Raw genomic sequence first — 13,183 nt, 5'->3', positions numbered from 1 at the left:
AAAGAACTCTGAGCACTGATAGGTGATCCCAGGCACCACCAGTCAACTATAACTTTAGTCCCGTTTGAGAACACCACCATTACACGATTTCTGCACTATTATCATGCCTATCTGTCATCACGAGATGCCCTCTCTGCAGAGCACAGACAACCCGAAAGGACAAAGTCTTAGAGGCACACGAAGCGAACGGAGAACCTTTCAGACGAGCTCGAGAACAAAAGCATGCACACACTATCGACTATAGAAGAGAAAAACCTGCACAAGATATAAATGGCCCACAACAACAAAGCAACAAATCTGGCCAAAGACAAGTGATAGTGGAGGTGGTATAAATACTTGCGTGTGCTAGGTCCAGCATCGAGAGACGGAGGAATGAGTCAGCAAGGTGACGCGGGTCAGAGTGCCATGGCCAAAAACCGAGTCGCAACTGTCTGGGAAGTTGACTCTAGCATTACAAGGGCCACCAACAAACATAAAGAACCGTATCTAACTTTTGACAAAATGTGAGACAACACTAGAGGCGACCCGCAAATGGACCCCAGAGGACAGGAGTAAAATAATGTGTCTACGTCACACGACCGTCAAAGGAGGCAGCAGGACCCAGAGTTTAACAGCCAAGTACATCTACCACACCAGCCCACGCCTGCGCTGAACATCATTCTCTGAACGCACCCAATCTCGCTCTGGTGGATCGAGCAAGTGTTGCTCTTGTCCTTAACCATACTATCCAACTACCATGAATCTCCAGCTACCATTTCATATGCTTCACTCTGCACTACTACCAAGACTGTGCGTCACTCCTGAGCTGAAAAATCTCCTTGGTATCCTTCTGCTCCTGTCCCTAGTCTCTGGTGCACCTACTTCAACACGAACTAGATTTAGCGCAGCCCAGTATATATTTTAAGGCGTATCAGTCAGACTATGTAAGTACTACTTCAGATAGCTTATGTAGCGTATAATTTAGCAGCCGAGTACAAAATCCGGATAGTATATGTTAGCTGGATTCTACATGGTCGCAGAAGACATCAACGAGTCGAATTGAGGTATGGTAAAATTCTTCGCTTGTTCCGTAGCACTCTTAACACCAGGAGATAAAACACCAATGCGGCCTCCATCATAAGACTCTGCTGCTAGAGCCCCTGGGCCACCGTGCCAGGAGATCCACCAAAAGTAGGCAAACTCAAACAAACCCCTGTTCAACTACGTCCAATGTTAGCACAGTAGCCTTGAGTTCACTTTTAACAAGAGCAGCTGGGACAGAAGATGTGATAATGTTCAGCAACTAACCGCAATCAACCTTCCTACACAAGTCTAGTTGACCACAGTAGGATTGGATCAGCAAATGCTCCAAAATAAAAAATTATAAGTACCGTTAAGGATGGCTTTTATTTGAGCAGTTTGTGTCCAATCCTCTACTGTCGGGTTCAACTAGACTTGTGTAGGAGGTTGATTTGCGGTTAGTTGTGAAACATTAATCACAATTTCTGTCTCCCACGCTCCTTGTTAAAAGTGAACTTCAAGGCTACTGTGCTAACTGGACTAGTTGAAACAGGGGGTTTTGAGTTTGGCCTACTTTGGTGGATCTCCTGGCAGCGGTGGCCGGGCTCTAGCAGCAGAGTCTTATGATGGAGGCGCCGCATTGGCTGTTACTCCTGGTGTTATAGAGTGCCTACGGAACAGGCAACGAATTTTCACCATACCTCAATTCGACTCGTTTTCGGAAGGATCCTCACCTACGGGCGTTGCTGAAATTAGGATGCTAAGGTAAAAGTGCGTATGGCTTCGTTTGCAGGTGTGAGAGGGGTAGGAGCCAGATGGATGGGATTTTCCAGCTCAGGAGGGAGCTGGAGTCAGGAAGCAAGGAGCCTGGAGATCAGGAAGTTGGGAGTTGGAGAGCAAACCACTGCTGTCCGGAAGTGTCAATTAGAGATTTCAGGCAGCTGCGGTGGGTTGATACTGCCTGTTACACACTCTGGTCCTGCTTCCCTCCTTTGACGTGACTAGACATATTTCTTTGGTCCCTATGTTTTCGTGAATCAGAAGAGTGGAAACCTATTTGGGTGCATGTGAGCGCATTGCTGGCTGCTCTGTGCTGGGCCAGAAGATGTGGTGGGCATACTTGTACAGTGCAAAGCTTAGTCGGCAAGGCTCAGGCGGGCCCTGGCTCTTCTCTTTTCTGTCCGAGGGACAGTTGGTGTATATGAGAATGTTATTAAAGGTGTGGTCTTCAGGGCATATGAGCTGGTGCCTGAGGCCTACAGCAGCGTTTCGCGGCCTGGAGAAAACTCCTGGCCAAACGTATTGCTAGAACTTCACGCGAGGGGAGAAGAAAGTCTTCTCTTTGACAGGTGGTGTAGAGCTTTTAAAGCTGGATGATATTACTTCAGTGTGTGTGAGTTGGTGATGTTGGTAGTTTAAAAGCTGTGTACGGAGCGTACGGGTAGTTTATCTTAACGAACAGAAAGTAACTACCCTCCAGCAGGCTGCCACTCTGGCAGACGACTTGTTTGCACTGATACATAAGAGCGTTTTTGTCAGCGTGATCCTCCTCAGCGGGACACTTTATCATAGAGCCTCCTGGACAATTATGTTCCCTGTTGCCAGTGTTCCAGTGTTGGGATCCCAGGATAGACAGAGCTTGTTTTTTTTTTGTTGTTGACCCAGGTCATTGGGACAGCAGACTGTGCAGTTTTGGAGAGACAGCGGATGGCAAGGCCACCCAGAAGGGGGTGAGATTGGTTACAGCAGTTGTGTCCTAGTTGGACGGGCTACTGTTAACAAAGGGCCATGGTGCTGATGATGAGTTTTTTGAAACCGTTCATCTCGTACTGCCTTTGTCTCTTTCAGGAAAGGTGGAGGACCAGCGGCAGGTCACGGTGTTGCGAGACAGTGGTGGCTAACAGTCATTCATCCTTGCCGGTGCCCTGCCCGTGAGAGCCGAGTCTGCCTGTGATGCGAATATGGTGGTGAGAGGTATTTAAATGGGTTTTGTGCCCGTACATCTTCACAATGTCCATGTCCAGTCTGAACTGGCTACTGGTTTCTTTCCAGTATATAGCCGGAGGTAAAGTGTATCCTCCGAGTAATTATCCTCACTGTAGGGCTCGTAACAGATGTGTCACACGTGCTCATTCTGTTGCTCTCCCAGGTCCCGACACTAAGAGATTGTATTTCTCTTGTCTTGACCCTGGTCATTTAGTGGCGGAGTATGTGGCTTGGAAGAAGCAGGTGGCGGCTTCCAAGCATTCAAAAGTAGGCTTGTGAACTATGTAATGTGTGTTTTGGTAACTTTGGCCAAACACTTGTTTGGTTTTATAGGGGAGGGTGTTACGTGCCGTAGTGTTTGTGTGTGTGTCTTTCTCTCTCTCTCCCTCTTATTCCCCAGGTGCAGCCTGATTGTCCCCAGGTGCAGCCTCTCCCCAGGTGCTCCTAATTCTCCAATCAGGGTCTCCATATAGGACATGAGGAGGGTTGCAGTCGCTCTCTCCTTCTCCCCTGGCTGGATGTGTACAGCGTGGTGTCCATGTCTCCAGTATATATTTTTGTATCTAGATTTGTTTTGCAAGTTGGCTGGTGAGCCCTTTTTCTTTTTGTTAATTAAAAGACCTGCGTATGGCTTCAGAGATTTTCGCTCTCTTTTTTGTCGTGCTTGGTCATCCTTGTGTTTTGGTACTCCTAGACTTGGAGGGAACGTAACAGCCTCTTAAGAACTCAACTGTGCAGTTAGAGGTGCAATGATACTGAAATACAGAACATTCCATGTCAACCTATTATTATGTTTACTTATTCAAGACAAATAATTTGATATTTCTTCCATGAAAGCATACATGGTATCACTTAAACAATGCAACTTGCAGAGATCCCTCTGTCCCCATACCTTTAATGTTTCTTAGATCACTTTTTTTCTCACTGACTTGTGAAGCACCTTGAGATGACGTTGTTTTAAAAGTGCTATACAAATAAAATGTGTAATTATATCATAAAGGTGGTTCGGGCACCTAGTAAGGATGCCACCTGGGTGCCTCCTTGGGATCCCCCAGTCAGAGCTGGTTGATGTGGCCAGGGAAAAGAAAGTTTGGGGCTCTCTGCTGGAACTGCTACCTACCTCCGCGACCCGACCACGGATAAGCGGGAGAAGATGGATGGAATAATAATTGTACAACATTGTGTTTGTATCATTGTAAAAAACCAGTAAACTTCTCCCAAATCTGTGGTACTACCTTGATAAGTTGAAGGGGATATATCATGAAAAACTCACCTCTTCAGAGCTTGTGCACATACAGTACATTTGGGTGTAGCAAACTAGCCTTTTTTTGGGAGGGGTGCTAAAATAGACAGTTGTTAAAGCGGAGGGTTTTAGACAGGGGGAATATTCCATAAGTCAGACATTGGAAAAATAAAGTAATATTTGGACATTAAAGCATTTAAATGTTCGACTGTAGCGGAAACACAAAACAAAAGTATGAACCTGAAAATGAATATTACATGACCCCTTTTAGGTATTTTGGTGTCTCTTGTTACGGAAGATGTTTTAATATGTCAAAATAGGAAAAGCACAGGTATCAATAATTGTGGCTACATTCCATTGACCTCATCATGGAATGTAGCTTCACCTACATAACGTCTGCTGTGTTTTTAAAAATATGTCTTCTGCAAAGTGCAAATAGGCAGAATAGAAAACATTCTCAATAATAAAGACAAGAGACATACTGATTTTATGTATTTTCTTGGTTGCTATTGAGCAAACACTTTAGAGACAGGGGATGGGTTTGGGAGTGGATGGGAAACAATAGGTTTCAAGAATAGAATGGCATTTGTCCACTATACTGTACATATGAACTGTACTGTACAATTACAATTGTTGTATGGCTGTTAAGCAGTGAATGCAGGGATTTTATACACATCCGACATTCTTTACAGAGCTGGGATCCCCTTTGGCTGGAATACGCACCAGCTGATTGGTCCCTTTGATGGCGTTATTTCCCTTGTAAGGGGGAAAAAAGCAGCACAAACTCAAAACACATGAAGTGTTTTTTCTCTTTCACACACATACATACAATCATGCTTTCTCGCTCTGCCGCACACACACACGCGAACACACAGACACAAATCATCCTTTGCCCAAATCCGTACATCTCTTTCCAAGACACTCAAAACAATTTTTAAAATAAAAAGATAAATATTTAACTTCAACTACCCAGCAGAGGCTGGTGTCCCGGCTTTGTACAGTATTTTTACCTGTATATTATATGCTATAAAGAATGTCTGTGACATTAAAATGTATTAAATAAGGAAAAAATGAATTTGTAGTAACAGAGTAACTGCTGCTTACACTGATTGTTATGAACTGTAAACTCATAAAGCAGCTAATTATTGTGAGCTTTAAGTTCACTGTAACATCTGTGACGCCTGATGTTGCCGGATTTCTTCTCATTTATCTTCCGTTTTCCAGGCTCCGTAACATTCCCTAATGCTGAGTGGTCTCCTGCATATTCAACGTTCCCTTTTCTCTGTCCTTCTTCTCAGTGCATCTCCTCTTGGCGCCGAGTAAAGAGCTGCCAAGGCACTGTGAGAGCATGGGTGGCAGTTCAAACATGGAAACACTGTACACGGCGCTTGAGGACACTTCATCGCGGACTTCAGGAAAAGCGAAGCAAGAGTGCTTTGAAGATTGGAAATCAGTTGCCATTACGTTACCTCCCACTGAGAATGTAAACGCTTGCCAGGGAGTTGGAAAGGGAGTGCTTTGGTGTCGCAGTGACCTTCATACCATGAATTCATTATTGCCATACAACACAAGCTGCTGTGGTATGTCTGGAGGGTCCCTGCTATGGCCACTGCCTCCTCTGGAGTGCCTCAGGGAAGAAGGCTTGGCCCCTCTAAGTTTCTGTTTGCCCCTCTCTGGGTTGAATGTGCCTCGGCTGGTAAACTGGGGCCTTTCGCTATGTCCTTCCTGATCTCCTGTAGAGTTGATGTCTAAGCAGTCGGATCGAGAGGCTTGAGATGTATTCTGAGCCTGAGCCTGTTCCGGACCTGAGCCTGCAGAGGGAGACTTGGAGTGGAAACGAAAGCGCCGGCTGGTGGCAGAAGAGGACGAGGACGAAGGTTGGTAATGTGATGAGGAAGAGTAGGAGGAAACACTGGAGTCAACAGAGTCCAGGGACTCTGGCTGCCTGCGGAGAGCACGCCGGCGGGGGCTCGTCATGTCAGACCTCCGAGGCCAGGGGGAAGTCAACACTGGACCTTTCTCTGCAATGAAATGCAAAGACAACGTTTATGTGAAAAATATTTTTTCTCCAGTTGCACATAAAAACTAGAATTACGGCATTACAGTTGTATGCCTCAGCCGACCAGTCAAGTTGCAGTCTACGTCCATGTCTGATCTGGTCATAATTGTATCCTATTTGTATGACAGTTTCATAATTTTTAGGTTATTCAATCTTTAGTTATGGCCAAATATGTGTTTAATCAGGCCAAGGTGACTTTTACCATAGTCCACCAAAATCGAATCATTTCAAATAAAATGATTGATTTTTTTATTTGGCCATTGCTGTTGCATGCACGGAAGTATACAAATAGTAAACTGAAAAATGAATTTAGATTTTGTGCATAGTGCCATACCAGAGAAATCCGAGAAGGTTCCCTCAGAGTCCACATTGAGGTTTTCCGAGCTGTCGGCTGTACCAATAGAAGCCTCCGACTCCAGGGTCTCATCATCTGAGGCTCGTGGCTCCAGAGACAGCATCTCAAAAGTCAACTCCACTCTGCAGAAGAAAATATATCCAGATTAACAAATTAGCTGAACGCACATCGTGAAATACATAATAGTTCTAACACATGCATATTTAACATTTTATTTGACTGAATTCAAATATTTAATGTTTTTAGTATTGTGACAGACTCTTCACAGGGTCTCATTATCCGGAGTTACAACATTTTCAGGACATTTTAAGTGCAGTTGCTGTGTTTACTTCTCTTTCTGCAGGTTTTCGATTTGCTCTGTCAATACTCTCTCTTCCTGCTGCATGGCTGACTGCTGATGCTCGGAGATTTCGGTTAAAGAGTCCTCTCCCTCTTCACAGCCACTCTCCTCTATCACAGGCTCCACCACAGATGGCAGCCGCGGACTAACTGGAGGCGAGGGTGTGTGGTAGCTTATTCGCTGTACATGGCTTTTTCCCTGAGAAACAAAACAAGGGCAGATGTACTAATGTGAATATTACATTTGTGGTTCAGAAAGAAATGAATGATAACAGTTATGCAGTCATACACAGCACATTACACAACTTTTAGCATGCAGCTACTCACAAGCACAGGCAATGACTAAACCAAATGAAATAATCAGCAGAGCAGCACTAGAAGATGATCAAACAACAAGGTAGATGCACAGTGATACACACACACACTTTACCGTTTTAGCTGCAATTGTCTGCTCAGAAATGTGAAAAGCAAAAGAAAGAAGAATCAGTAATGCGAGGTTCTGAAAGGTCATTGTTGTTCTGGTTTCAATGTGCAGTATCAAGGTCTGAAGGAATCCTTCTCGGTTCTTTGAAGTGAAGCTAATACTCACAATATAACTATTATTAAGTACTTGCACAGGAAATGAACTATGACATTTCATTTTGACATTTCTGTCCACAATGTATCCAGTATCCAATTTATCATTCTATATTCATTATGAAAAAGAAAGAGATCTATATAAGCTCTTTATGCAGTATTTGCATATATTATTTCAAGTCATACATTATGTAGAAAGATGTTTGATTTATGTGTTCCATAATCCGATGTAAATCTAATAAGAAGTGATTATATGATTGCATTATCGGCTGACTTCATTCCACAAGACAATGCTAGAAAATACAGAAGCAGAGACATAATGAGTCATGCTTAAGGGATGGAGAAGACATTAAGATGTTCATATTTCAAGCCATGGGACTATGCAGTGATTGGCACCACAACAACATCACCACTGGATGATGACTTGGGGACTGTATACATACCATAGTGCGCATTATGCTCATAAATCTAACAGCTATTAGTACGGGTTTCTGGGTAAAGGAAAGGACACGTTAAGGGAGGAGGATCAGGAGAGGAGAAACAAATCTTACAAAAGGAGGAAATCAGGAAATGTACAGCACTGAAGGAGAGTTTAGGATGGTTCAGTAAGATATAGCCATGAGTAACTGCGAATCTTATAAAAGTTTGATTAGTAATATTTGTCATATTATCCGAGTTTACCATCGATCGGCGAATGTGGGTCAGTCTGCACTTGGCCTTATTCTCTGCAAACTCCAGGCTGTTGATGTCCTTTAGTCGAACTCTGTACTTATTCATCTGTTCACAAATGATAAGTTCGACACACCTATGGAGGGAAAGAAAACCACTTCAGAAGAACGGAAAATTGTAGTTTTGTTAAAGTAATTTAGAAGCAATAGCCTCTCTACAGGCCTTGTATTTTGCCTCAGGTCAGCAGTTCTCAAATTGTTGGAAACAAAAAGGAAATCCCATGAATTTCCTCAACCATTATCGAGGAACTGAGCATCAACACAATCCAATTAAAAAAACATTTTGTTTAAATATTATTATCATGATGTCAGTTATGCTGAAAAATGGTAATCACTTCAGTTAACTTTGGTCTAAAAGTGTTTGTTTGTCGAGCATCATCATTCGTCAATTATCTGTCAAAATTGCACTTCTGCCATCTGAATAAATCTTGCTAAATTGGATCTTGATAGACTTGAATAGATTTTGTTAATTGCTCCCACATGACACACATTCATTTAAGATCCACTGCTGCTTCAAACTTTGTAAATTACTGTCTCGGTCAATTCAAGAGAAGGTATTTGATAGACATGATGGTTTATTCTTACGCTGTCGTCTTGCCGATGTCCTGGACACTCTGCATGGGATCGATGGTGTCAGGACAGCGCAGGATGCAGGGAGCAAAAACTATAGCCAAGGCGTTAGCAGACATCCGATTTGTGTCCTCTTGTAAAGAGACCCTAAAAGCATGAATTTAGTATTATAACAGGCCATCAGGGAGGACATAAAGCAGTTTAATGCATGAATCCTACTATAAGACCAGTTTGTTACCTGACGAGATGAAATATGAGGCGTTCCAGAGTGTTTAGATGAGTTCTGCTTAGCTGGTCAATAACTGAATACACTCCTCGGATCAATTCCTTTTTATCTTGCAAAACTTTGGAGGCACAAGACAAATCATGATTAACCTTTACAGCAAACAAATATATCTTCAGCTGTTCACAATCATAAATTGTACTTGTGACAGAATCTCCAGTGTGGTGGCTTGCAAAACAGAATGGAGTTGGACGTCGATCCCTTACCCATGATCCGTATGAACTCATCATACAGCTCAAATGTCATCAGAGGATTAGGCAGATCTCTCAGCCACTGCTTGAAAACACTAGCGATGACGTGGATGTTGTACTCGTCCAGATTCATGCTGTCTACATCTGCGTGGTCACAAGGAGAATGAAGAAATAACAAACCAACACTTTATCAGTAGTTAGTAATGACATTTGTTCCTATTCATCTCATGTGTCTCAGCTTTAAGGCGAAACAGTAAAGGCTAGTCAATATTTTGATTTTGGTCTATTTTGGCAGATATATTTAGCCATATATCAACCATACATTTTATTTTATGTAAAGCGTCTTTGAGCATTAAGAAAAGCTATAAAAAACCCATGTGTTATTATTATTATTATTATTATTATTATTTTTATAGCCTAATATACAGAATTTCTTTTATAAAAAAATATGGCTAAAATAGATTTTTTATAATTCTTTTAAACGGCTGTGCAAAAAATCTTTTGTTCTAATACGTTAATATAACATATTTGTTATCCTGGCTTTATCCAACAGTGTTTTAACTTGACATTATAATTGCTTTAATTCAGGTTTTTTATTTTTATTGATACCGATGCAATTTGTACAAATGCATATTAAATAACATCACATTTTCTGTATATTTAAGAATAACAATTTCAAAAACTTTAATCACAATAAAATAATTGCATTAATGTAAGTAATCTGCTGGGAAAGTGTCATGGTGATATATATTAGTTAAACAGTTGAGCTCCCCTCCAATGGCCAGCCAAACGTTCTCACCTGTGTCGAGTCCCTGCTTGAGTTCCCTGATTTTGTTGGTGGAGCCAGATTTTCTGTATATTCCTTCAGTGTAGAGGCCATGCATCTCGATGTAGTTGATAAGCTTCTCCACTACCAGGGGCACCGTTCTCTCGTCATTAGTCAGACGAGACACCTCCACTCTGAACTGTTTGGAGGAAAGCTCTGGATCAAACTGTTAACAGACACAAACACAACATAATCTGTTAAACACATAGACATGCTATGTAGACACACGCAGACAACCACACATATTTATATTTGAAAAGGAACCAAATAAATGGTAATATCTAAAAGATTGCTTTCGTCTTTTTTGTCTCTTTCGTCATTGCAAGATTATTTGATTTCAGAAATAACACTATATACTGTTCATACCAGGATTAAAACAATTAGTGTCATGGGACATTGTTTTGCAGGAGCACAATATGGCCGACTGACCTTCTTGCTGCATTTGTTGGTCGTCTTCTGGCAGCACTTTCTGTGGCAGGCGTACCGGCACACTGGATGAACACAACCAGAGAAATCAAACAGGTCATTACCATTATCCACAGAAAGGCAGTGCCTCCTCATAATTCAGCAAAAGTAGTTTGGACAAAAGAAAAAAAAACGTTATTGCTTGAGAAACCAAAGCAGCATTGGCTGGCGTGAGGAAAACATCCTGTGGGAATAAAGAACAAACTGTGTGGGGAAATCTCTGGAGAGACGGCGCCGCAGACCCCATGAGTCCAGTTGAAAACAATCTGATTATGGCCGAGGACAGAGAGAGAGAGAGAGAGAGAGAGAGAGAGAGAGAGAGAGAGAGGGGGTGGGGGGTTCCCCTGGTATACTCTCTCCCGGTAAAGCTCTCTCCCTGGAGAGCTGGGTTTTCGCCTCTGTAAGGTTCTCTCAAACTTTGTAACTATTGCTTAAATCTCTGTGGATTGAATGCTGAGTGAATGGTTGAATGAAAGTTTTTAAAACTAGGATTTCTAACCGATCATTCTGAGGAGCTGACCTCTTAAATGTGTCGGGCTATAGGTTGTGAATGTTAGAACCTTCGATCCATGAGGAAATCCCTCTGGGTTCTGTCGGAATTCAATCTGAACATTTTGAGGAACTGACCTCTTAAATGTGTCAGGCCATAGTGTGTGGATGTTAACCCCGTCGATCTGTGAGGAAATTTCTTTTGGATTTTGTCGGAAGACTTTAAATGTATGAACTATGAATTAAGGTTTTAGATTAGAAAATAACCCCAGCATGATATGTTTACTATGATTATAATGTTGTAACGAGAGAAGGTAAAAACCCTGTATACGTTTGGACCTATTTTTCTTCAAATAAACTGATCCCACCTTTTGGATTGGGACAACTTAAAATACATCTGCGCTCTCCTCTCCTGCTTCAAATGTAAGATTGCACCCTGCCACACTCACACTTAGGTAGGGCCACACCTCATTTACTGATATCAAAATCCATCGGGATCGCTTAAACAGATTTAGAGGGTCGTCTGAATTGAAACAGCAGTTAATTGAACCTGGTTCTTCAGGAGTTGGTAGAGGTGAGATCTTGCTGACGTTGGTGGATCTGAGCAAAGCAGTAAACTTACATAGACTCAATAACTTCTGTTAGGTTAATTAGTAGGTCTGAGTAATTTGCCAGAATAAATGATCAGCCCTCCCGACTCTTACAACATTCCAAAATAAAAATGCGTATAAGATGACTGCATAATCAGATAAGGTAAAGTGAAGCACTTGTGTCACTATGTTTTTTGTGTTTGAGAACTGTGAGTAATAAGAAAGTATCCATAGACTAAAGTTGTATTATATCAATTTATGTCCTGCCCAAGATGCCACTAGTCTCTGATTACAATTTGTTTAGTTTTTCTCTTTTATCAAAGCTACACAATGTACTCACATTGTTGCAAATTATTTAGTCATTAACTCAATCATAAAACAATTCAACAAATTTGGTTCCAACTGATATTCGTCATTGTTTTTACCTGGGCACAGTAGAAAGAACACAGGTGTAACTAAACCACAAGACTACCTTAACTAACCCCCAAAACGTCCTGTATTTGCTGTATTGTTGCGTGAGCACTGGAAACAATAACACAATACAGAGCGTATGAGGCAGAGCCAAGATCTGCTCTGTGTCTGTGAACAGAATATAAGGTGCGACACCGCAGCGCAGCGAGGTCAGGCAAGGTTGAGCTTCGCCAGCCTTCAGCCACTGTGACACTTCACAGGTTTGCTCATAAAACTGGAAAGGCTCCACATTTTCCTCTCTATAACAAGACTGATGTGCCTCTGCCTCAGGACGATATTTTACAGCTTTCAAAGTAAAACTCTAATTATGTATATAGTAAAATGGTAGTTTATGTGTCTGCTCATAATAAAGGATGTCTTCCTGTTTTCTTTTTTCTCTCACCACAATTGAGTTAATATTATCCATCCATCCATCCATCTCCCGCTTATCCGTGGTCGGGTCGCGGGGGTAGCAGTTCCAGCAGAGAGCCCCAAACTTTCTTTTCCCTGGCCACATCAACCAGCTCTGACTGGGGGATCCCAAGGCGCTCCCAGGCCAGCGAAGAGATATAATCCCTCCACCTTGTTCTAGGTCTACCCCTTGGTCTCTTCCCAGCTGGACGTGCCTGGAACACCTCCCTAGGGAGGCGCCCAGGTGGCATCCTAACTAGGTGCCCGAACCACCTCAACTGGCTCCTTTCCATGCGAAGGAGGAGCGGTTCAACTCCGAGTCCCTCCCGGATGACCGAACTTCTCACCTTATCCCTAAGGGAGACACCAGCCACCCTGCGGAGAAAACCCATCTCGGCCGCTTGTACCCGCGATCGCGTTCTTTCGGTCATGACCCATCCTTCATGAACCTAGGTGAGGGTAGGAACGAAAATGGCGCGGTAGACAGAGAGCTTTGCCTTCTGGCTCAGCTTTCTTTTCGTCACAACGGTGCGGTAAAGCGACTGCAGTACCGCTCCCGCTGCTCCGATTCTCCGACCCATCTCACGCTCCATTGTTCCCTCACTCGAGAACAAGACCCCGAG

General features: G+C 42.8%; 1 protein-coding gene across 1 annotated transcript; it reads right to left on the bottom strand.

Annotated features, from left to right (window-relative positions):
- Positions 1 to 4,464: 4,464 nt before the first annotated feature.
- LOC104963074 (unconventional myosin-IXa-like) lies at positions 4,465 to 10,716 on the bottom strand. Its single transcript, XM_010791623.1, has 11 exons — positions 10,585 to 10,716; positions 10,129 to 10,321; positions 9,345 to 9,473; positions 9,094 to 9,199; positions 8,871 to 9,002; positions 8,239 to 8,362; positions 8,001 to 8,048; positions 7,412 to 7,429; positions 6,972 to 7,180; positions 6,622 to 6,764; positions 4,465 to 6,249 (listed from the first exon to the last, which is right to left on the bottom strand). The coding sequence occupies exons 1-11, from the start codon at positions 10,714 to 10,716 to the stop codon at positions 5,765 to 5,767; spliced, it is 1,719 nt and encodes a 572-aa protein (XP_010789925.1). The 3' UTR covers positions 4,465 to 5,764.
- Positions 10,717 to 13,183: the final 2,467 nt, after the last annotated feature.

This window comes from Notothenia coriiceps, unplaced genomic scaffold (genome assembly GCF_000735185.1).
Source record: "Notothenia coriiceps isolate Sejong01 unplaced genomic scaffold, NC01 NC01_scaffold00035581, whole genome shotgun sequence".
Lineage (NCBI taxonomy): Eukaryota > Metazoa > Chordata > Actinopteri > Perciformes > Nototheniidae > Notothenia > Notothenia coriiceps.
The sequence above is the reverse complement of the archived record's forward strand: the minus strand, read 5'-3'. Positions and strand labels throughout refer to the sequence as shown.